The sequence below is a fragment of the Hyperolius riggenbachi genome, chromosome 3 (genome assembly GCF_040937935.1).
Source record: "Hyperolius riggenbachi isolate aHypRig1 chromosome 3, aHypRig1.pri, whole genome shotgun sequence".
Lineage (NCBI taxonomy): Eukaryota > Metazoa > Chordata > Amphibia > Anura > Hyperoliidae > Hyperolius > Hyperolius riggenbachi.
The window spans coordinates 431,491,289-431,518,184 of NC_090648.1; the positions used below are offsets into that span (position 1 = coordinate 431,491,289).

General features: G+C 44.0%; 1 protein-coding gene across 3 annotated transcripts in view; it reads left to right on the forward strand.

The window, feature by feature from the left end:
- Positions 1 to 26,896, forward strand: part of LOC137561638 (potassium voltage-gated channel subfamily KQT member 1-like) — a 104,424-nt gene that overhangs the window by 56,568 nt on the left and 20,960 nt on the right. For all 3 annotated transcript variants that reach the window (XM_068272948.1, XM_068272947.1, XM_068272949.1), the window contains exons 3-4: positions 19,635 to 19,725; positions 22,446 to 22,572. In XM_068272948.1, coding sequence (XP_068129049.1) covers positions 19,635 to 19,725; positions 22,446 to 22,572 — 218 coding nt within the window. The remainder of the gene's footprint in view (positions 1 to 19,634; positions 19,726 to 22,445; positions 22,573 to 26,896) is intronic.

Below are 26,896 nucleotides of genomic sequence, written 5' to 3' on the forward strand. Positions count from 1 at the left end.
AGTGGGAACCGAACCTAACAGTCTCATTCAGCATTTTGTATTAGGAAGGCAGTGCAGTAGTGACTCTGTATACACAGAGAGTGTAAGTAAGGGCAGGGAATAATGTTTGGTAACATCCTTGTACTGTACTGAGCTAAACTGGAGATGATTTTTTTCTCTTTAAATATAAAGCCTTTTTCGCCCCAATTTAGCAGAAAATGACATTTGAAATGCGATGCTGCTTATAAGACGTATTTGAGGGAATTATTTCCCCTCACACATTGGCGAGAGCTATCTGTGGTGCATGAAGGGAATCTCCACTACAGAGCAATGCTGATATGATATGAGGGGTGATCATGTCACCAGCTATCAGATGTGCGTGTTGTATGGCCAGAGCATGTCAGGCAGCTGTCAGGGGTGCGTCACGTGGCCCTGTGTCATATAGCTCCCCCTGACACACAGCGCTGCTCGGATTAGCCGTGTCCTGATCTCTTCATCATTTATTCACAGGTTACAGTTGTTCCAATCTAACATTACACACAGACAGGGCTGCCATGCTGTACTTAACACAGTGATACAGGCCTCATGCATCTCTCTGAGCTTCCTATGCTTGCCCTATACACCTAGAATATGTGCCCCCTGTTACCTAGGTACCTCATGCATCTCTCTGAGCTTCCTATGCTTGCTCTGCACCCCTAGAAGATGTGCCCCCTGTTACCTGGGTACCTCATGCATCTCTCTGAGCTTCCTATGCTTCCTCTGTACCCCTAGAAGATGTGTCCCCTGTTACCTGGGTACCTCATGCATCTCTCTGAGCTTCCTATGCTTCCTCTGTACCCCTAGAAGATGTGTCCCCTGTTACCTGGGTACCTCATGCATCTCTCTGAGCTTCCTATGCTTCCTCTGTACCCCTAGAAGATGTGTCCCCTGTTACCTGGGTACCTCATGCATCTCTCTGAGATTCCTATGCTTGCTCTGTACCCCTAGAAGATGTGCCCCCCGTTACTTGGGTACCTCATGCATCTCTCTGAACTTCCTATGCTTGCTCTGAACCCCTAGAAGAATGTGCCCCCTGTTACTTGGGTACCTCATTCACCAGAATTTACCAGGGTACCTGTGCTTCAACCAAAGCTGTATACCTGTAAATGGCGACCCCAAATTACCTGGATACATGTGTCCCAGCTTATATAGTGACCTCAACAAGACCTTAAAGTCTAGAAGATGTGCCCCGTGTTTACTGGATACCCATTCTCACTAGACCTGTACAATTGTAACCTGTGCCTCTCTTATTGGGTCCCACCAGGTCTATAGCTCTAGAGGATTTGCCCCACATGCCCCAGTATCTGTGCTCCCAACAGTCCTGTACCCCTATAACCCAATCCTGCTGGTATCCATATAACCTGGGCTCCCATCAGGTCAGTACCTCTAAACCTGTTCGCCATCTTAACTGGGTATCTGTGATGCACCAAACCTGTACACCTAGAAGATGTGTCCCATAATACCTAGGTACCGGTGCTGAACCAGACCTGTACCCCTAGAAGATGTGTCCCATATTGTATAGGTACTGGTGCTGCACCAGACCTGTTACCCTAGAAGATGTGACCCATATTAAATAGTAGTAGCAGTAGGGTATTGTACCGTGTTAGCCATCAGTAAAAGCAAGACGTTTTAAATCTTATTCTTTTTAGTTAGCCATATTATATAGGTACTGGTGCTGCACCAGACCTGTACCCCTTGAAGATGTGTCCCATATTATCTAGGTACCAGTGCTGAACCAGACCTCACCTGTACCCCTAGAAGATGTGTCCCATATTATATAGGTACTGGTGCTGCACCAGACCTCACCTGTATCCCTAGAAGATGTGTCCCATATTATCTAGGTACCAAGGCTGAACCAGACCTCACCTGTACCCCTAGAAGATGTGTCCCATATTATATAGGTACTGGTGCTGCACCAGACCTCACCTGTATCCCTAGAAGATGTGTTCCATATTATCTAGGTACCAAGGCTGAACCAGACCTCACCTGTACCCCTAGAAGATGTGTCCCGTATTATATAGGTACTGGTGCTGCACCAGACCTGTACCCCTAGATGTATCCCACACTATCTAGGTACCGGTGCTAAACCCGGCCTGTACCTCTAGAAGATATGCCCCATAATACCTGTGCCTCAAGTTTTATCTGTGTTGTGTGCATGTGCAGTAGTACATGCACACAACACAGTAGTAATAAGGTCTGTCAGCATGTCTCTGGGTCAGTTCTGATTTCTGCTCACAACTGAACCCAGTGTTATATTTATGCATTTACAGGCAAAATAGGCAGTAGTGGGCGTACAGGCAAAATGGGCAGTAATTACTTAATAATTACTTAATAATTATAATATTATATAATAATAGTAATGATTCTACTATTGTGCCGTGTGCCGTGGTAATGCTGTAAATGTAACTGATATTTTACTATTACTATTTACTATTGCTAAACCTATCCCTATTCCCACATGAACCCTCCCTCTACCAATGCCTAACCCTCACCAATCCCCCCACCAATGCCTAACCATAACCGAACCCCCCCACGATGCCTAACCACCCCACTACAGCTGCCTAAACGTAACCGAGCCCCCAACAATGCCTAACCACAACTGAACCACCACGATGCCTAAGCCTAACCACTCTACCACCACCCATGCCTAACCCTAACCGACCCCCCCCCCCCCACTGATGCCTACCCCTAACCAACCCGACACTAATGCCGATCCCTAACCAACCCCTCCCCCCCCCCCCCCGCCGGTGCCTGACACTAACCAATTCCCCCCCCCCCTCCCCACTGATGTCTATCCCTAACCAACCCCACACTGATGCCCAACCATTACCTACCCCCACGATGCTTAACCATAACCATGCCTCCCCTCAGCCGCAAACCCGTCAATAACCTCACTGCCATTGCCGCTATAGACAAAAATTATCCGTCACCGTAGAAGTTTAGGCACCCCATAGGTGACCGTAATATCAACAATACAGGAAAATGTGGGAGTCTGCAGCGCTCGTTAAAATATGCTAAAACTTTAGTTACAAATGACGGGTGCAAAGGGCGCTCAAACTACCGCGGCGCCTTCCTTGCCCAAATTTGCTGTCCCCTCCTTTGGCATATGTGCCTCTTAACCATACTAACATACATCAAAATACGGCCTGTCTCTGCTGCTCCCCTGTATCATCTCACTTGAGCCTCTCTGGCCTGCATTTCCCCTCTTCCCCGCTATATAATTCTTCTATCCACATGGCGGATTATGATTTCACAGATTTTCCATTAGTAATCTGCCAATAGTTCCTGCTCCCAGATGGCTGATTATTCATTAATGTGATACTCATTACAGCTGTTGTCACTTGCTCCTAACTATGTGAGCTGAGCACAGCAGCTACAGAATAGCTGAGGAGATTACCAAATTGTGCACTGCAATTCTACCAGCGCTGCCGGCATCAACCCCAACATCACAAAACAAAGACATAATGCACTTTCCGTGTCAGCTCATCCAGTATAGGCTGTGCATTTGGTTGGTGTACATTAGGTTTCCTGGTACATTCAAAAGCCTTGATCATCAATGAATGAACTTCTGGTTATTTTTATTATTTTAGTATTTATATAGCACCAACATCTTCCGTAGCGTTGCACAGAGTATATATAGTCTTGTCACTTAAAGGAGTGGTCCAAGCTTATAACAAAAAAAAAAAAGATCCACTTACCTTGCGCTTCCTCCAGCCCATGACAGCCGTCCTGTGCCCTCGCCGCAGCTCTGGAGGCTCCTGGTCTTCTCCGCTGGCGCAGCAGACCTCGATACCAGGTCGGCTTCTTCTGAGCTCCATGGCGCGGGTCACGTGGTCCCTCCGACGTCATCTGGATGGTACTGCGCAGGCACAGTAGTTCTGCGCCTGTGCAGTACCGTCCTGATGACATCGGAGGGACCACATGACCGCGCGCTGGAGTGCAGAAGGAGCCGACCCGGAACCCGACCTGGCGCCAGCAGAGAAGACCAGGAGCCTCCGGAGCTGCGGGGAGGGCACAGGACGGCTGTCACGGGCTGGAGGAAGCGCCAGGTAAGTGGATCTTTATTTTTTTTATAAGTTGGATGTGTCCTTTAACTGTCCCTCAAAGGGGCTCACCATCGAATCCCTACCAAAGTCATATGTCTATGTATGTATAGGGGAAACCAATTAACTTATCTGTATGTTTTGGGGAAGTGGGAGGAAACCAGAGAGCCTAGGGGAAACCCACACAGACACCGGGAGAACATACAAACCCATGTAGATAGCGCACTTGCTGGGATTCGAACCGGGGACCCATCACTGCAAGGCAAGAGTGCTAACCACTACATCACCGTGTTGTCCATGGTTATTGAAGTGTAGCTTTGATTGAGGGAACCACACCTGAATAACTTTGGAGTGCTACAGTACTGGCAGGTTTATCAATTCTCTGTCACATTTCTCCTGGAATCTGGAGTATAAGGTGATGAACTGACCTCTACCTCCTGATTCATTTCTAATTGCTTGCAGTGTGGCTAGCGTCAGTAAAAATGCACTACAAGCTTCTATGCTATACACATCATTACTTCTTTCTAAACTGTGAAGTTCACACCCACTGAGTCATATGATTTCACGGGAACATTTTTTGATAATTTTCTCAATTCTTTGTCATGGTTAAAATCATCACGTTTTCAATATTGGTAAACAAGCCCCATTTAGCTCTAATGCTGGGAATACACCATGAGATATTTTGGCAGAGAGATGGTTTGATAGGTAATTTCCGACAGGTCCGATCTTAGAAAAATGATCTGAAAATTGATCGGACAGTAAAGGTGGCCATACACTTATAGATTTGCAGCAGATTCGACCATCAGATAGGTTTCTGTCAGATGCCTGTCAAGTCGAATCTGACAGGAATCTATCTGATGTGTGCCACACACTAGGAACAGATTATTGGACCATTAGATCCAATGCAACTCTATGGGCCATTGATCTGCTGCCAGCAGCATATCGACCTAGATTTTCCATCTTGTCAGGTAGATCAAATCCATCGAAATCGATCGGAATCGGCTGCAAATCGATCGAATGGGGAATTTAATAGAATCGATTTCTGATCCATCAATCGATTCTATAGAATCGATCGATCAATCGATGGCTGAAATCGACCAGTGTATGGGCCCCTTAAAGGTGGCTACACACCATACAATTTTCATGCAATCTGGCTGAACAATCAATCACCAAGTGCTACATGGATGTTGGTAAGATGGTTTAAAATTGTACAGTCAGATTGCATGAAAATTGTATGGTGTGTGGCCACCTTAAATCTGCTGAAAAATCTGATTGTGCGTGGCCACACACCATACAATATGACGATACAATTTTTATACAATCTTACCAACATCCATGTAGTATAACAGCAACAGATTAACTGTGACTTGGATATATTTTTCAGTTATTAAAGTGGCCATACACTTATAGATTTGTAGCAGATTTGACCATCAGATAGATTTCTGGCAGATGCCTGTCAAGTGAAATCTGATAGGAATCTATCTGATGTGTGCCACACACTAGGAACAGATTTCCAATAGATTTCAGAATGAAATCTATTGGAAATCTATCTAAATGCATTATTGGACCATTAGATCCAATGCAACTCTATGGGCCATCGATCTGCTGCCAGCACGTCAGATAGACCTACTCGATCGAAATCGATCGGCCGCAAATCGATCGAATGGGGAATTTGATAGAATCGATTTCTGATCGATCAATTCTATAGAATCGATCGATCGATGGCTGAAATCAGCCAGTGAATGGGCCCTTAGTCTCTTATACTACATGAAAGTGGTAAAATTGGTGATTGATTGTAAAGTCAAATTGTATGGTGTGTGGCCTAGACATTCTGCTTGTTTGTATGTTTGATTTGTTTACGGATCCATTGGTCTGATATCAGTGATGTTTTTGGCAATACAACAGAGATACAGGCCTGGCTAATCATTTAACTGGTTTACCATCTTCAATTTCCTAGCCTGAGGCCTGGAACCCACTACAAATCGCAAAACGCTATCACAATCGCTAGCGTTTTTATTCAGAGTTTTGTAAGCGATTTTATGAGCGATTTCCGGCGCTTTTGGGAGAGATTTTAAAAAGTGTAAGCTTTGTGCCAGCGATTGTGTAGCGATTTGCGATTAGCGATTTTAATTCTGATTGGTCCTTTAAATGTATCAGAATTTTATTACAGCTTACAATCGCACTCAAATCGCTATGTGTAGCGATTCATGAGTGATTTGCCAGCGCTTCAATATATTACATTGAAGCTCAAATGCTCCCAAAATGCTGCATGTCCTGCGATTGCGATTTTGCTAATCGCAATTGCTACTTTGGAATTTGTTACATTTACTTACATTGGCAGAACGTTTAGGGAAAGCGCTAGCGATTTAAAGCGCTCCCTAATTGCTCAAAAAATCGCTCTAGTGGGTTCCAGCCTTGAATGCTATTAGTTGTCGAACTTGGAGGCCGAAAGAGCCACCTGATGATACTGTTGTGTATTTTCTGATTTGTTTTAATAAAATACTTGTGTAAAAAAAAAAAAACAAGAAAAAAAATGCACTACAAGCAGCACTAAGCAACCCAGTAAGGATACAATCCAAACACCATAAGCACAACCTTTGAGGTGGCCACTAACGATACAATTTACTGAACGATTATTTACGATCGATTCTTCACATGAACGATCGTAAATGATCGTTTGGGACCACTAATGGTCAAAAACCTCCTAACCAATTCGATCAGATTAAATTAATTTAACCCAATTTTGGACACATTGTGCCTCTTTGGGGGGGGGGGGGGGGGGGATTTTGTTGGCACAAATGCTCTGGACATGGCAGCTCCATAATGCAACTTATGCAAATCAGATTTCTAGGCAAACACACTTGTGACAAAGGGGTGCATTATAAGAATACCGGAACGCTAATGTGCGCACATAGGGCACACAAAGCTTACTGAGCATCATGCAAACTACACAATGTGCCCTATGTAAATATACCTTCATTATACACATAACACCTTGCTTGTGTTAATTGCTAATGACCATACGCGGAATTGCGAATGATCGCGCGTGTTGCCATTGGAAAGCATTGCATGCCTTTTTTAATATTGTGTTAAATCGCACATGTTTTTAACAAGTGTGGCCCCAGCCCCAAATGTAAACCTTAGGCTAGGGTCAAATTTTTTGAATCACATGCGTTTTTGAAAACGCATGCAAAACCGCACATAATGATAGTCTATGGGCCGCACAAAACACATTGGTGGGTGTGCGCTTTTAATGCTTTTTATTAATGCTCGACAAGTTTATTCTTTCTGCATACTGATTTGTTCTACTTGCAATGCTTTCCTACGGTGAAAAAGCATGCGTTTCACATGCAATGTTGATGCATTTTTGACCAAACAATAATATTTTAATTATGAATATTGATTAAAAAATATTCGGAAATGCATGAAAAACGCATAAAACGCACATTAAAAACGCAAATGCAGGAAAGAACGCAAAAACTGACATGGCAGAACACTAATGGTTTTCTGCATGGACAAGTGTGACCCCAGCCTGAGGCTGGTTTCACACAGTGGGCTTGATTCACTAAACCGAGATAACTCAAATATCAAACCTTATCAAAGTTAACACAACTTATCGAAGTAGCATAGCGGACGCTACGAACCCGCAGGGGCTCAGGGCAGGACGAGTGCCATTGCCAATTAGCAGGCATAAGTTCGTAGCGCTCGCTATGCTACTCTGATAAGGTGCATTAACTTTTATAAGGTGTGATATCTTTGAGGTGTGATATTTGAGTTATCACGTTTTAGTAAATCAAGCCCTGTGTGTGATGCAAAATGCACGCGTTACAAAGTGTGTGAACTTCAGTGGACACTGCGCATGTTATACCAGATGTTACAGCACAATATTGTGAACAGCCCCATAGAAGTGTATGGGCAGTGAGTTTACATACAGAATTATTCTGCAACACAGGTGTTTGTGTGTGTGTATTGTGGGTCCCATACAGGGCAAACTTACTGGGCCCCCTTCTCTCCCCCCCCCCCAAAAAAAAAAATTTATATATATATATATATATATATATATATATATATATATATATATATATATATATATATATATATATATATATATATATATATATATGTGTGTGTGTGTATATATATATATATGTGTGTATATATATATATATATATATACACACATATATATATACACACACATATATATATATATATATATATATACACACATACATATATATATATATATATATATATATATACATATATACATACATACATAATGATAATATGGCAGGACAATAGACAATGTCTAAGGTGGGATTAGATTGTGAGCTCCTCTGGGAACAGTCAGTGACATGGCTATGTACTCTGTAATGTGCTGCAGAACATGTCAGTGATATATAAATACATAATAATACAGTAATATGCTAGATCATTAGACCATTACTATGCTATATACCAGTAAATACTTATAATAATTTGCAGTGGCATAGCTACAGACCTCAGGACCCTGATGCATAATTTGGATGCGCCCCCCCCCCCATTGATTAATGTGCCCTCCCTCACGCTCCGGTATGGTAGTGAGATGGGGCCCACTCCCTAACATAATAACTACTCCCTCCCTATGGTAACCAGGTATAAGTGCCCCCAGCATAGGTAGCCAGGAATAGGTGCCCCCAGTATAGTTAGGAATAGTTGACCCCAGTATTGGTAGCCAGCTATACATGCCCTCAGCATAGTTAGCCAGTAATAGGTGCCCCAATGTAGTTAGCCAGCTATAGGTCCCCCCAGTATAGGTAGCCAGAAATAGGTGCCTCAGTATAGGTAGCCAGGCTCAGCATGTAGGGAGGACAAGCGGGCCCCTCCAGGGCCTCAGGCCCAGTCGCACAGGTGACCACTGTAACCGCGGCCCTTACGGCACTGATCATTAGCTTTACACACTAATGGAATTCTTTTAGACTGTGAGATATCAGTAGGAAAGGAAAGAAAGATTGGGTGAGAGATGGAGAGAGGAGTAGAAAGTTTAGAGACTTGGGCCCATATGCAATTAACTTTTTCTCATGTGTTATCTTCTATGACAGTGATGGCTAACCTTGGCACTCCAGCTGTGACAAAACTACAAATCCCATCATGCCTCTGCCTCCCCGAGTTATGCTTAGAGCTGTCAGAGCATTGCAATGCCTCATGGGACTTGTAGTCCCACCACAGCTGGAGTGCCAAGGTTAGCCATCACTGTTCTATGAGATGATTGTCAACTTTTCACCAGCTGCTTGCTGATGCTTTAAAAGGCATTTTATGACAAGGTGTGAAAAAATGAATTGTATATTTGTTCTGTCTGTGGACAGCAGTAATCACTCTCTGCCCCAAATAACACAGTGTTATTCTCTGCTTTTATTTATAGGTCTTCTACTTCTGTTCTCATACTATTGAGCAGGGCTGTGGAGTCGGAGTCGTGGAGTCGGAGTCGTGGAGTCGGGCAATTTTGGGTGCCTGGAGTCGGAGTCGGGAAAAAATGCACCGACTCTGACTCCGACTCCTAATGAATTTGTAACTGTAATTAAAATATAAAATATGATAAAATGTTTTATTTTTTAGATAATAGTCATAAAAAATAATGTGTATATATATACAGTAATAGCTGTGTTTAGTCCACAAAAATGAAATAAACCAATCAAAATTAGTTACTTGTGCTGCTTCAATAAAGCAGTCCCCGTATTTTTAAGGTCAGATATACATATCTGATTGTGACTGTATATATGATGTGTACACAGGAATCTCTTATATATGTTACGGCCAGAACCCGAAGTTTGGCCAGAACTAGAAGTGGCCGGCCACTTCGGGTTCTGGCCGGCCAATGTGCGAACTGGCCGCTGCGCTGCGGCCAATGCGAGAAATGCAACAATTCCTGTAAGGTTAATGTTATGTTGTGGCCGCAGCGCAGCGGGCAAATGTATCACATCTTACTTTATTCAATGAAATTAAGCCGCCCGGCTTTTTCTCTGCCTCTCTCTCCTCCTCCCGCCTCTCTCGCTCTCCTATGGGCAGCCGGGCGGGGACACGTTTGTCCCCTCCAGAGTCGTTTGTTGCGGCAGGGGAATCCTGCCGTTCTTGCAGAGCGGGTGCTGGCAGAAGCAATGTCTGCAGCCTCCCCGCTCTGCTCTCCTGCCGCGACGAACGACTCCCGGGTACACGCGTGTCCCCGCCGGCTGCCCATAAGAGAAGGGGAGAGAGAGGCGGGGGGGGGGGGGGGGGAGAGAGAGGCGGGGGGGGGGGGAGAGAGAGGCAGAGGAAAAAGCCGGGCGGCTTAATGTCATTGAATAAAGTAAGATGTGATACATTTGCCCGCTGCGCTGCGGCCACAACATAACATTAACCTTACAGGAATTGTTGCATTTCTCGCATTGGCCGCAGCGCAGCGGCCAGTTCGCACATTGGCCGGCCAGAACCCGAAGTGGCCGGCCACTTCTAGTTCTGGCCAAACTTTGGGTTCTGGCCGTAACATATATACTAAATAACATCTATGCTGTAAGAATAAAGCCTGATGTGTAGCTGTGTCACTAATAGAGATGGTCAACGAGATGGAAATAATTCTGCATTGATGCTGATTTATGCAAATGTACGCACTCCCTTTGCTGATGAAATCAAATAATTTGATATGTTGTTAAAATTTGGTTTGGTGACTACAAATTAAAGGGTAACTGAGACGGATGAAAAGTAAAGTTTTATACATTCCTGGGGCTTCCTCCAGCCCCCTTCAGGCTAATCAGTCCCTCGCTGTCCTCCACCACCCGGATCTTCTGCTATGAATCCTGGTAATTCAGCCAGTCAGCGCTGTCCGGCCGCATGCCGCTCCCACAGCCAGGAAAATTCTGCACTTGCGCAATAGTGCTGCACAGGTGTAGTATGCTCCTGGTGGCGGAGTGTGTGCATGCGCACTACGCCCAACTGGCTCAAGTACCTCAACTCATAGCAGAAGATCCAGGTGGTGGAGGAAGACAACGAGGGACTGATTATCCTGAAGGCGGCTGGAGGAAGCCCCAGCTATGTATAAAACTTTAATTTCATCTGTCCCAGGTTTACTTTGTTACACAGTAGTACTATACTCTACATATGCACTCCCCACAGAGCTGCAGGGAATCCACTGAGAATGCTGTGCACATTGAACACAGAGGTGTTGTCTTTACTCTTTTACAATCTCCTCATTCCCCTGCAGAGTACCTGCACATCACTCTTACATGTACCCACACTTACATTGCCTAGAGCCTGATAGATGTTCTTTGTTCCGGTTTGTACCTTTTACAAGTACTCTTACCAAGAACTAGTTTTAGTCTAAAGGGAATAAATATAGTAGTCTACATATCCTTCTCACTTCAGTTGTCTTGTAAAATTCCTAAGCGTTGGCAGTTAAGAGACGAATTTCATGTTACATACTTTTAATCAACAAAATTGTAATATGCAAATTAGAGGAGTCGGAGTCGAGGAGTCGGAGTCGAGGAGTCGGTGGAATCCTAAACTGAGGAGTCGGAGTCGGTGGATTTTTGGACCGACTCCACAGCCCTGCTATTGAGAGTAAGCCAGATGATTTCTGAGAATCCCCGTGGCTGCCATTGTTTAGTCTCCGATGAATAATTCACTTCTTTTTAATTACTGCTGTCCACAGACAGAACACATTGCAGCAGGACCTGTCATGGATAGGGATACGGGGCATTGTGGAAAATAACATTACAGGGGGATGAAGGGTAACACTGGCATTACTCACTGTAACACCAGAACACAACAGTATTGTTTCACAAAGCAAACCCTCCTCTTTATCCTTCATTTAGCTTATATTTAGAGTATAGATCGGCATAAATGAATGTCATTCTAGTTAAAAAAAAAAAGAAATACATTTATATTATTGTGAATTCCATGTCCAACCTTCAAATTCTCATATTAACTATTTTCAGATGCTGATCTAAAAGAAAGTTAGTGAAGATAGAAAGGACTGTGATCTGAAAACTGAAAACCTTTAGCTAAGGAGTTTGACATGGTCTAACGTAACTGGAGGTGTAGAGAGGGTGTGACAGGAGGTGTGACTAGATGTGTGTCGGGGGGTGTCTTTGGGTTTAGTGTCGGCATTGCTAGAGGTGTGGTGACAGTGTTACTGGAGGCGTGGTAGGGATGTGGTCTGGTGGAGGTGTTGGAAGGGCATGACTGGAGGTGTGGTGGGGGTGTGACTAAAGATGTGGTGAGGAGGGTGCCACTGGAGATTTAGTGGAGAGTGTGATTGGGGTTGTTACTGGAAGTGTGGTAGGGATGTGACTATGATGGGGTCATGACTGGGGGTTTATTAGAGAAGGTATGGAGGAGTTGTGACTGGAGGCACAATGGGCATATAGTTGTAGTCAGGACAGGACTAGAGTTGTGCTGGGGATAATGTTGAATACACTTGTAAACCAGCAGTTAAAGATGTATGCTTGGCTTACTTGGAGCATAAACAATAGTTTTGAATCCCACTCACTGTCCTGAAGTCATGTCTTTATGATTCTCAATGATATGAATTTAAAACAGGCGGCATTGTACATTCTAGTGTCTTCCAGTAGAGTTGTCATGTTACACATGCATAGTTTGCCTTTTTTCAAGTGTGTCTCCTCGCTCTTGCCTTACCCTCCTCTGATCTCCTTGTCTCCTCCCTCACTGCTCATTCTAGCTCATTCTAGCTTCACCCTGCATCTCAGCTAGAGATGCGAAGTTCGGATCTTTTCAATGATCCAGGAGATTCGAATCGGATCATTGAAAAGATCCGGATCTTTGATCCGAATCTCGGATCATTTTACAAGGGAAGCATTCAGGGGTGAAATGACTAGCAGGACAGGAGAAGGGGAGGGGGGTGGACACACAGAGAAGGGGAGTAGAAGGACAGAGGGCAGGGAGTGGACAGAGAAGGGACGAGCAGAGAGCAGAAATGTTTGTTTGCACGTAATACCCACATGCTGCAATCATATGCTTTACATATATTTCACCTATATGTTCATCTGTATACTCCCAACTCCCATTCCCCAAAGCATGCCCAGAAGTAAAGTGCAGCTGTTTAGAGCAGTGCATGAGGATCATATTGCACAGCAATCACAGTGCCTGCCCTGTCCTTGCTCAGCATGCTGCCTGGAACGTTACTGAGCTGTGCCAAAAGTTTCCAATGTGTTCACTGTGCACAACTACGGAACAGACAGCCTATAATGAGCAGCACATTACAGCCAGTATGTGTGCTCTACACATATCTGGCAGTGGCACAGATGTCCCCTCTCTGTCAGTTACCTGTGGATGTGCAAGGCTGCCTCCCCTTCAACAGAGCGATCCATCTCTGCTCTACTTCCAGGACCCCGCTGCCCGCTGAGAGGGGGCGTGTCGCTCCTGGCCCCGCCCCCTTTGCGATCCGAATCACTCATTTTGATGATTCGGATGATTCAACTCACAAAATAGATTCGGATCAAAGATCCGAATCGTTCATGATCCGGACAACACTAATCTCAGCTACATGCTTCTGCTAGCTACTCACACTATGATTTTTTGACCTATCCATTTGTTCATCGGTGTATGATCTGCACAGTTTGAATAAACTTCTTCACGATCTGCAAGGTGTCGTTTGGATCGAGTCACTGTCCGCCAATCTACCTAAGGCTGCGATTACACACATCTCAACACAACCGTGAGTTACAGAGATCACATTGTAGTGCTTAGACTGGAGAGGCAAAACAAGAGTGCTTTTATAGCACTACAAACAAGTTCTAGTGTTTTTTGTTCCCATAATAACCTTAAGGCCAATTACAAGATTATTTTTTTAAACTATGCCTCTTCCCTCAACTAACCTGTGAACCCTCATGCCCCCCCGGTCTCCAACTTACCTCTCAGGGGCATTCAACTGCAGGGTCACATGACCTACCAACCAGGTAGACGGCCACAAAGCTGAAGGCACCACAAACAAATTCAACTCTAATCGGGGTGTCCTGACTCCTCTGGAAAATTTCTCCCTGCATCCCAAGAACCGCCCGCGTGGCTCCCACATTGCTGAGCCACATCACATTGCTGACGCTACACATCCCGACAATTGTTATAATGAGGGGAAGTAAGTGGCTGTAACAGACATGCCTCCCCTTCAATCAATGGTAAAGGGGGGGGGGGGCTGAATGCAACCACCTCTCCTCCTCCTGTATGACACGCTGGGAGTCCAAGGTACTGTGATGATTCAGAGTACTACTTTCAGAAGTGAGACATCACCCCACAACTTTCATGGGTCTTGGTGAGTATCGGAGGAGGGGGATCACATTTAATTATGTCTGGGAAAAGGCATAAAAAAACTTAAAAGTATAGGTTCACCTTAAAGAGGAACTTCAGCCTAAACAAACATACTGTCATTAAGTTACACTAGTTAATTGAGGGCAGCCATCTTTTTGGTTGAAAGGAGGGGACAGGGAGCATGAGACACAGTTACAACTGTCCTGTGTGCTGATTCCCCCTCCCAGTTGCTAGGCAATGTGAATAACATAGGAAATCCCATCATGCTTTGCACAGCATCAGGGAAAAAAAACCCGGGCAGTTTTCTTTGATGGGTAGAGCTTAGCTAAAAATGCAGCTAAAAATGATGCTTTGGTAAGAAAAACCAAGTTCTGATGCTGTGAAACTGTTAAAGAAACACCAAGCCTTTTCAGTTCTGCTGAGTAGATGTTTAGTCCGGAGGTTCACTTTAATGTCCAGGTAGAAACACTGTATAAAATATACACCTGTAAGGGTTCCCTCACCTATATGTTTACTCGTAATCACGGTATGTCTTGTTAGACATTATCACCATTAGACACGTTTAATATTTACGTTGTTTACCACCTCAGTGTTAAAGCAAACCTGAAGCAAAGATATAGTAAACTTATGAGATGATGAATTGTATGTGTAGTACAGCTAAGAAACATTAGTAGTAAAGAAAAAAGTCTTGTGTTGTTTTCCAGTACGGGAAGAGTTAAAAAAAAACAAAAAAAAAAAACTTTAGAGCTTCTCTGAGCTGAGGCTCTCTTCTCTGAGGAATACAATCCTGTTTTCTGAAGCACTTAGCCAAGAAACAGTGAGAGGCCCAGTGCACTCCGAGCGGTTTTAGCAGCGATCCGCAAACCGCATCCGCCCGTGAAAACGCTTGGCTAATGTATTTCAATGGGCTGGTGCACACCAGCGGTTCGAGGTTTTTAGCAAACCGCAAACGTGCCTCCTGCTGCACGTTTGCGGTTTGCAAAAGCGTTTCTGCCTCAATGTAAGGTATAGGAAAAACGCAAACCGCTCTGGAAAACGCTACATCAGAGCGGTTTTCCAGGTGTTTTGGTTACAGAAGCTGTTCAGTAACAGCTTTACTGTAACAATATATGTAATCTGCTACACAAAAACGCTCCCAAAACCCTAGGCACGTTTAGAAAACGTCTCTAAACATGCCTAGAATTGCCCTGAAATCTGCTCCAAAAACAGCTAGCGTTTTGATCTGCTAGCGGTTTTGGTGTGCACTGGGCCAGAGACAGTTTGAGTTAAGGTTTTACTGCAGGTTTTACGGTCATTATTTCTGCTTTGTTTTATAGCTCAGAGTGTGGTTTCTAAACTGCACATATGACAGAATGATGCAATGTTATAAAACTAAAAAAACCTATATAACTAAAAATAAAAATGAGACAATTTCTTTGCTACGAATGTACTATGTTGTAAGAGGATGGTGGTATATAAATGATATTTAAACAGTAATAAAACTACGGCATTAATAGTAATATGTCTGTTGTGTCAACATTGCTGAGTGTCTTATTTTGGCTGCTTATAAAATTCCAAAAAAGTGTCCAACTTTATAATTTATCAACATTTCCCTAATTTTCCCAAGTGTCACCTGGTTCAAATTTCCAGATTTCTAACACCTGTATGTACTGGGTGCTGATTTTATTATAGTAGTGTCAGACTTCTTGTTGGTACATTGCAGAGCATGATGGGAACTGAGTATCTGAAGCAGGGGGTGGTTCCTAGCGTACATGCAAAATGGGTGCCTGGAAATTTGGGGGCCCAGAAATAGGCGACAGTAGAATATTGGTAAATTTACAGATATTCTACGCTTTTGGGGTGTTGATTCCAATACTAAAATAGTGATAAATGAGGCATATTTTCTGCAGCTAAATTATTCTCACAAAGAACGCTCCCTCTATCCATGTCTTACCCTTACCAACCCCTTTGATTCCTAACCCTAACGACCCCACTTGCCAATGACTAGCCCTAACCACCCCCTACCCCTTTGATATCCAAATCCAAAAAAGCTTTGTTAGCAGGACCAAATATATTTAGCATTCCCAAAGCCAAACAAAGCATTGACATGGGGGGATTGTGGGAATATGGGAAGGGTATAGGGGGTTAGGGTATACAGTCCATAGGGTGTGGAGGATATAGGGGACAGTATGGGGGGCTGGGATATACAGTTCATAGGGGAGGGGGGTATAGAGGGTATACAGTCAATGTGGTATCATGTTCCCCTCAGTTGGTGGCAGGCAGTGACATATCGGGCAGCTATTTGCACAATTACTAACCTTAGCCGACGCCCCCGTCCCCCCCACACACACACACACATACCTCACGATACCTAACCTTAAAAAAACTCCACTGACGTATAACCTTAAAAGAACCCCCCACACACACACACACTGGCGCGTAAACTTAAAAGGACCCCCTCTCCCCCGTCACACCTAACCTTAACACCCCCTGGTCGCATAGCTGGCAGAAAAAAATGTAAAGAAAAAAAATCGGTTCCACGGAAGCTTGGGTGCTACCACAGGCGTCCAACTATTGGCGGAAATTTGTGTGCCGGTGCCACCTGTTAAAATAGATTGTGGGCTTCTCCTCTTCCAGAATTTGCTGTTAGGCCCATTAGTACATCATCTGCTTGAAAAACTGACAGACGCAGGACTGAACATGACTCTCCCTACCCCAAATACTTTGTTGATAGGCCTCATGCCAGGTAGAGATGGCTTCATGCTGGTTCTCCAAATAGGACCGGGTGAAAGGACCACTTTCTCCCTTCCTGTAAATAGCAACAACTTCCTTCCTGCCACTGCTCCTCAATAAGATTCCTCTAGTCAAATCCTCAGGATTGGCCATTATGATTATTCAGGCAGGGCTTCAGTGAACCAGAAGACGTGGTTGCGTCTATGATCTACACAGTAAGGATGGTCAAGATGATGCAAATCATTTCAAGTTAAAAACACACTTTATGCAAATGTATGCAGCTTGAAAATGGACCTGCTACAGCATTCGACTGGTCCATTTTCATGCTGCATACATTGGAAAAAATTAGCATGGAGCATCAACTTTAAATTATATGCAGCAGGTTGATCAACCCTACAAACAGGGACACTGGAAATAAAATAAAAAAAATGGTAGGCATGGAGCAAGTCACCATCTAGTGGTGGAATTTCACACTGCATCCTTCCATGAGTGCCCAGTATTTCCAATCATGGTAATCAGTCAAAAGCCTATATAACCAGTGATTGACTTTTTATGAGTGGAAAAGGTTTCCCTTCCTGGGTCCAACTACACCAACACTAACTATACCACCCAGCAATAGGGGTTGCAGAGGTAGCGACCGCATCGGGACCCCGAGGGGCCCTCTCTGAAGCACCATATGAGCTCTATTGGCTCTGTGTTGGTAATAAAAACTTCTATAGATGCTTTAAATAGTAGTAATCATTAACAAACCCCTTCTTGCACCTCTGACACTGTTGTTCTTTGCAGGTTTTGGTGCGCTGTATCAATTATGTAAAGATTGCTGGGGGGGGGTGTCAGGAACCGGCCCGCGGCACGCCTGCGTATACGGTTCCCGACTGCTGGTTTGACCAGATTAAGCGGGGAACAGCCTTATTCAAGCTAAAACAAGGCTGGGACCCCTCAGAACACCTCTCACTGCCACCACTAGCTGTTCGCTAGACACTTCCACTCTGCTGTTGAGTCCTCAGCGCGCACTCTGCGTTTTCGTATTCGGGTCAGCTTTGCGCTTAGGCCAAATACGGGAACGCCACGCACCCACACACACACGCAGTTGCAATCTTACACTGTCGTGAAGCAAAGACCCACTAACAGTCGTTCCGAACGATACTGTTAGCCACTCTGCTGTCGCTACTCGCCCTGGCGTTGTTCGTACGTTGGGTCAGCTGCGCGCTTAAGCCAACGTATGACAAACGCCCCCCACACACAATGCAATTACAATTTCATACGGTAGTGTTGCTCAAGCGTACAATTAGGCATGAACTTATACACGGTTACACTTCAGTCTCTTCTAGGCTATGAGTGTTAGTTTAGTACGGCAGAAGTCAAGCTTATTAAATAATAATTTAATATTCCAGAAAAAAATAGAACAATGCAGAACTTATTATATACAAAAGATTACAAAAAACAAAGTAAAAATAGTTACAAGATAAAAGTTACAAAGATAACACACACGGATATTTGCGTAAAATAAAAATGGGGATTAAAAAAACGTTACCAACTTGAAGGTCTCAACGTTGTCGGCAGGAGCATGCCGCTTGTTCGACCAGAAGTCAAGATCAACTCTAGCTATGCGCTAACTCCAAGAGCAGATAGTCACTAGGCATCTGCCTCTGCTTTTTATACTCTGAGCTACGCCTGGAGGCTGCAACTTCCTTGGGGAGGGGAGGAACTAGGTTTTAATTACATCCTCAGTCATAATTGGATTTCTAGAGATCTAACATCCACAAAAAATGTACTATAGCCCACATACATGAAAAGACTTCCTCCAATAATTTAATTTCCTCACAGTGAAAAAGGGTTTCTTCACCACAAGTTGACATGTGTTAGACTTTTCCTGCCTAGGCTTGCTTTGTGTATTGAGACAATGGGCCGTCTCCTGAGTTCAAAAAGCCAGGCAGATAATCCCATTAGCAGAAACTCAAAGCATTTCCTATGGTCAAGACAATACCCACTTCCTTGCCTATTGAAGGGGACTGGTCCATTCACTGAAGACAATGGCAGCTGTCTACACTAATACAAAAGATCACAGCGTACAGTTCCTCTGGACAGCCAGAAACAGGTAATGAGGTTCCCTTTGTCTGTCTATTGACACCACACACAATCACCTTAATAGTCCATGAAGCTAGCTGCCAATATCTTCAGGCCATACTGGCTGACCTCCACCTCTGAAAGATATACAGCAGACATAAAAATGATAGAATAGGTTTCTGTACTCCCTAATATCCTCAGCACCTCAATATATCTCCACAGGGGGGGGCATACAAAACTTGCACTGGGGCCCATAGCTCCCTAGCTACGCCACCGATACCACCACTAGAATGGGGTCAGAAAGATGCAGCTATGGGCACACTGCTCTGATGCCTATGTGATTGCCAATACCATTATGTTACCATAGGACCCTTGTGCAGTCTCCACTACAGTGTGTGGCAGCTGTCATCAGGGCATACAAATACAGTATTATATCAGTTTTCGTTTTTCTACCCACTGATTGTGTTGTCTATAAAGAGATACAGTACATCTTAAAATAACCAATGTCTTTGTTTTCAGGTTCCTTCTTGTTCTTATATGTTTAATATTCAGCGTCCTTTCCACTATAGAACATTATTCTGAATTCGCCACTGGAACTCTATTCTGGATGGTAAGTAATGAGAGTCACTGAAAATATTTGCTGTACTTCGTTTGCTTATGGCGAAAAAAGTGAAGAATTATTCTGACCAGTACAGTTCCAAGAGATAGGGAGGTACATTTACCATATATCCCTGTCCATGCACTGTATACGTTTCCTCCTGGCCTGTCTGTTTGCCCATTTCCATCTGCTCTGGCACATCGATTGAATCCATGTGATTGGTGGTCTATGGGCTGAAGCAAATTGGGAAGCACTAAGTGGTCTGACCAGTAGAGGGCGTGTGACAGGTTAGATAGCAGAAGGAGCAGAGTCCTCCAGCAGCACAGAATATGGGCTGGGGCACACCGAGCGGCTTTTTGAGCGTTTCTGCAGCCGCTTGCGGCTGCGGATATGCTAGGGTAATGCATTTCAATGGGCGTGTGCACACCAAAACGGGAGGCGTTTTGCAGAAACGAATCCTCCCGGGGTGAGGCATTTTTTGGATTGCGGAGGCGTTTCTGCCTTAATGTTAAGTATAGGAAAAACGCAAACCGCTCTGAAAAACGGCAGATCAGAGCGGTTTGCCAGGCGGTTTTGTTACAGAAGCTGTTCAGTAACAACTTTACTGTAACAATATATGAAATGTACTACACTGAAATCCGCAGCAGCAATCCACAGAACGCTAGCAAAACGTCTCGGAAAGATAAAAAAAATTTAAAAATCTGCTAGCGGGTCTTGGTGTGCCCCAGGCCATAATTCAGATAGGATAGATAGAACACATAGTACATATAAAAACAGCACAGGGGAAATTTGGGTGCAGAGTGAAGCCAAAAGACGGCTCATCCTGCTTTAGCCATTTTTCTGCCCTCAATCAAAACTATTCCCCTACTGGTAACCTAATGAATTGTTTCTCCATTTAATTTGGGCTCCGGCTATTGACATGCAGCCCCTAAATTAGTGGTCTCGAGATTACAACCTTTTTCAAATATGCCAATATCTTACCAACATATATTGATTGAGGTAATACCTTTAAAGGGGAACTGAAGAGAGAGGTATATGGAGGCTGCCATGTTTATTTCCTTTTAGACAACACCAGTTGCCTGGCAGCCCTGCTGATCCTCTGTCTCTAATACTATTAGCCATAGCCCCTGAACAAGCATGCAGCAGATCAGGTGTTTCAGTGGTTCAGACTTATAAGTCTGATCTGACAAGACTAGCTGCATGCTTGTTTCTGGTTTTCATCAGATACTACTGCAGAGAAATAGACCAGCAGGGCTACCAGGCAACTGGTATTGATTAAAAGGAAATAAACATGACAGCCTCCATATACCTCTCTCTTCAGTTCCCCTTTAAAGTACCCCTGAACCCATCTATAAATAAAACCCATGTTGGGCTAGATTACTTGTTTACTGTTTAGGAATGCCCTGACTCTGCTCATTGCCACTAGGGTCCTCCCCGTACCTCCATCCCTCGCTGCTCCTGCGCTGCCCAGAACTTCCTCCAAGTGGTGCAGAACTATTGTGAAGTGTGTGAACAAGCACTTGCTTTCTCTGTGCTTGTGTGGTTAGGAGGTTGCACCTGAGCAGTTCTGAACCACGCGCCGTTGCTAGGGGTAACTTCCTGGCTTTCATATTCGAACGGAGTATTCCATCAGATGAACAGAGACTGGAAGGAGGCGGTGGCAATGACAGAGCAGCGCCAGGACATTGTCCTATGGTAATCAAGCCCACCAGGGGCTTTATTTAAAGGATTTTAGACTGATTCTGGGGTACTTTAATGACTTACTGTACATAATTTATTACAAGTGTTAAAAACCTTAACCACTTAAAGAGGATCTGTAATGAAAAAAAAACCCTATCTGGGTGATACTTACCTCGGGAGGGGAAAGCCTCTGGATCCTAACAATGCTTCCCCGGTCCTCCAGTGGCCCGCCAATCCAGTGCTGCGACCCACCGAAGTGCAGCAAGGTAAATATTTACCTACCGCGATCCTGCGCAGGAGCACTAGTAGCTCTTCATTCAAGCTAGGTGGAAATAGCCAAGCCCAATCGTATTTGCTCTACTGCGCAGGCGCGAGCCCTTTGCGCTTGTGCAGTAGAGCAGATAATATTGGGCCTGGCTATTTCCGCCTAGTCCGAACGAAGAGCCGCTAATGCGCCTGCGCTGGATCCCAGAGAGGTAAATAAATCCTTGCTTGTCAAGCTTGTCGGCGTTCGCACTGCTCTCCCATTATTGAAGCCCACTTGCTCAGCTTTCACTATGACAGCTCTGTGAGATGAAATGGACTCCTGACCCTGTGATCACTGTGAGACAATCACTAAACACAACAGAGCGTGGGGGCTTCCGCGGTGGGAAAGCAGCACGATCGGCGGAAGTGATGGGAGCTTGCACCGCAGTAATTGAAATCTATGCCTTGGCTTGGCAGGGATAACAGTTCCCAAACAGGGCGTAGATTTCAATTACCAATGTCTGGAAGTGGTTAAGTTTCTTCTTTAGGTGTGTTACAGAAATGTATCAGAACCATTTTCAAATGTGACGTTATTATAAAAGTGACAATATTGCTTTGAAAAGTGGAACCAAAAAAATTCAGTTTGCCTTCTATTTATAAATATTTTTTTAAACTAGGCCCCTGTATATCACTTTGAAAGATGTAAATTACAGATGGTATTCTTATTGTATTAGTAATAGCATAACTAGTCATGAAGTTGTTCTTGAGATCTGACGTTTCCCCCATTGTCTCTTTCCTTCCTGCAGGAGATTGTGCTGGTCGTGTTTTTTGGAGCAGAGTATCTGGTGCGGCTGTGGTCAGCGGGCTGCCGCAGCAAATATGTGGGGTTCAGGGGCCGAATACGCTTTGCTCGCAAACCCATCTCAATAATTGGTAAGTGTGGCAGGGATGGGTGGGGGGAGGCAATTTTAATAACCTTGGTCCAGGTTTGCATAAATCGCTAATGATATCCACACTCGAGCTGCTTGGAGATCTCTGGAAGAATGCCCTAGTAAATAAAGCTTAGTGTGTGCTGAAGTGCTGAAAGAGCTGCACAGGAGTGATAAGTAGTGTAAACAAAAGAGAGGAAACGTATCCAACTTTTTGAGCCTCACTGCTCTCCTGTGCTTTGAGGTAATCTTTTATGTTACTCACTCTGGCCAGACCTATCCAGACTCAGCCAGTACCGCGCGCTCAGTTGCTAGATGTTATCTACCTCTGGCTGTAAATATTTAGTTGGCTGCAACATTCATATCTAATTTGTTGCTGTTTATACAAACCTATTTGTTTGCGGTTTTGCATATTCTGCTGCTTAAATACTTTTTTTTGCATACAAATTTTTGTAATTATTTTTAAGGTGTGCATAGAAACGTTTCTTCTTTGGTCACACTTGTTGTATGACTCCTGGTAGAAAGCTCTTCCAGTGGAAGACACCAAGGGGAGGCAAGGGAAGGAGGATTGGGGTCCCTGTAAAAGATTTGTAGCTTAATGATGATCTGAATGTCCTTATTCGATCTGATTTCCGATTCATTTTCCGATCGATTTTCCATAGAAGTGAACAGAAAATCGATCGGAAATCAGATCGGACATGCTGGAAATAGTCGATCTGACAGTAAATCTGCCAGAATATCTTATCGTGTGTATTAGGCATTACAACCCAGTACTGTGAACAGCCCTATAAAATTGAATGGGCAGTAAGTTGACACGTAGAATTATCCTGCAACGCAAGTGATGCAATGTGAAAGGACCCTTAAGGTGGCCACACACAATACAATAAAATTATCCGATTTTACAGCAATTCGATAAAAACGATCAGATCTCCCAAAGTAATTGAAAGCTTTTTTTTCATCCAACTGAAAAATCAGATCGGATTTCCCGTTTTTTTCAATTTTAATCGAACTGGAATGCCAGATATTTTTCTTCAATCTTTCTAAAGATTGCATGGTGTGTCTTAGATTGTCAATTTAGCAATTCTCTCAGAGTTTACAATCATTTTTATCATAATTGGGGGAAAAATTGAACATAGGTGTGTGGTACATTGGTCATATTTTTGAAATGTTACAACCAGTCAGAAAAATTGATTGCAATTCTTAAATTGAACAGATATTTAAAAAATTGTATGGTGTGTGGCCACCTTTAGAGGCAGAGGACCAGCAGGACAGCCAGGCAATTTGTATTGTATAAAAGGAAAGAAATATGGCAGCCTCCATATCCCTCTCACTTCAGGTGTCCTTTAACAAAACACCCAGTAGAGAGAGCCCCTCGTAATTATGGGTGTAGCAGGTGTGTGGCTTTGGGTCAAAGGGAACCTAAACTGTCAAAAATAAAGTTTCACTTACCTGGGGCTTCTACCAGCCCCCCCCCCCCCCCCCCTCCAGCAGCCGTCCTGTGCCCATGTCAGTCTTCAACAATCCTCCGTTCCCCCGCCGCCAGCTAATTTATTTTTCGCTGACTGGAAGTCAGTGGGCCACTGCACCTGCTCAGCCCTGGCAACGTGTATCCTGCGCAGGGAGGCTGGTAGAAGCCCCAGGTAAATGAGACTCTGAAGTTCTTAAAGGGAACCTAAACTGTCAAAAATAAAGAGATCTCACCACCCTAAGTGATTGGAACATGACATGGTTTATCACTATAGCATCCACCAAAAAACTGCCTTGTGAGCCTAGGTGGAATGAACCTTTAAGGCTTGGTTTACACCTGTACATTTCCGGTCCAGTCCATTCCTGTCAGTTTTGCATCCATTTTCTATCAGTTTTAACTGACTGGACTGGAAATCTACACATTTTATGTATGAACAAAACCAAAAGAAAACTGATACAAAACAGTTACAAAACTGAAAGGACTGAACCGGACCGGACATTTACACCTTTTATGTGGGAACACAGCCCTGGAAACAGATACAAAACTGATATAAAACTGACAGGACTGGCCCGGAAATGTACAGATGTTTGAACTCATCCAAAGAAACGCATACAAAACTGATGCCAACTGTCAAAAACTGACAGGTCAGGACAGGACTGACACCTTTTTTATTTGTGAACTAATCCTTAAGGCTGCTTTCACAGTGGGACTTTACAGGCGCACGTTAGAGCAGCCTGTAATGCACCCCACCGCACAGCAATGAAAAATCAATGGGCTGTTCACAGTGCCCACGTTGCGTTACATTGTAACGCTGCGCCATGATATAACGTACTGCATGCAGTACTTTGTAAGCGGCAGAGCCGCGTTAGACTGTTTGCACATGCTCAGTAACGTTGGGGAGGAGCGGAGAGCGGCCAGGCACATGGCTAATTAATATTCACTGCACTCAGTGACGTGCAGTGTTTACTTCCTGGAGCGGCCGCTCCATGCGGCGATTGGCCGGCGGGACCACGTGATGCCGCATGCGTCCAAGAGTACGCATCACGGCATCACTGACGCCAGAGTGAGCTGCACAACGCGGCTCACTCTGACGTCCAAAGCAGAGAGCACCAGGCGTTGCGTTAGGGGCACGTTTTGCGACCATAACGTCCCCTAAAACGCAACGTCCTGGTGTTAAACCAGCCTAAAGGTGGCCACACACACCATAGAATTTTTTAAATATCTTTTCAATTCAAGAATTGCAATCAATTTTTATGACCGATTGTAACATTTCAAAAACCTGACCAATGTACCACACAGCTATGTTTAGTTTTTCCTCAATTATCATAAAAATGATTGAAAATTCTGAAAAGATTGCTTGGGTTTGTACATCAAGAAATTGTCAATCTACCCTACACCATTCAATTTTCATATAAATTGATCAGAAAAATCCAACACTTCTGATTTTCTTTTATAGGAAAAAAAAAAGGAAATTAGATCAGATTTATTGAATGAATGAAAAAAGAAAAAAACCTTTTGATTTTTTGGTACAACCAATCGTATGTATCGAATTGGATCTTTTAATTGTATGGTGTGTGGCCATGTTAAGGCCCTGTTCCTACCAGATGGGGTTTAAACTGCTCTTGCAAGCACGTTTTGCCAAGCACAAGGATGCTCTTCTTAAAATGTCAATGAGGGCACTCAGCTCCCATTAGTGCAGTCTGATGTTTAGAATCACAGTTGCTTTGCATGATGTATTTTGATGGGACTGATTTCATCATCTGCTATTCAGGACATTTGAATGGGTCTTTGCAGGCATACCAAAAATTGCATATGAGACAATCAGAAATACTTGTGCATTGCTATTTCTAGTGGGAAATTGACCAAATTATTATTAGCATTTACAGACTTCAACAGTGAATGTGCCAAAGTTTTCAAGAACATTTTTTTTATCCAGAGCAGGAATTTTCTTTACCTAGTCACACACATGTACTATATGTGCAGCAGCAGCACTGACAGCCAGGGCAGGTTCTAGAATAGGTGCTGCCTAAGGCAAACCTGTGAGGATGTGGCCCCCCCCCCCCCATTTGGAATGATCGCACAGCACCCAACAATTTACTCTGCTCTATTTAATGTTCTCACATGACATGCAGCAGCTCAACACAATAGCACACTGGCTGGCTGTGAGTCTGTGACAAACTGCCCACCCTCAGCCACTCCATTCCTCCTCAGTCAGGACAGCAGTGCCACCTCCTCCCTTCTACTGTGCAAGTCAAATGAAACACTGCTGCTCTCTCCTGCCTCCCCCTCCTCACTCACTGTCAGACTCCTCTGTCACAAGCCTGAACAGAGAAACAGGGTATTGACCTCAGTTTGCAGTATACAGACACTGAAGCAAGGAATATGGTGCAAATATAACGTTTTATTGCCAAGCAATAATGCAGCATACATACAAGCGTACATGCAAATATCATACAAACATATGCACAGCACACAATATATACAGATAACCCAGCAGGAAGCAGTGACAAATATTTACAACACCTATCTATATAAGTGCACAATAATATATACAGAAAGTAGCAACATACAAATATATACAATCATACGCGGTTATAAGGAATCAGGCAGAGAATCAGAATCAAACAGGAGAGCAAGCAAAAATACATATTTTATATTTATTATATTTCCTTAATAACTTATATAATGTCCTAACTAGATGCGATGTGCCTGGATATATGTATTTTGTTCTTGTTACTGACCCCTGTGGCTAGGGTCTAATTCAGTGCACTCCCTCCTTCCCTTGTATGTGTTTGTCAGCATGCACCCAGCTTATACTGGTGTATGTGCATGGTGCACATGGACACATAACGTTAGCTCC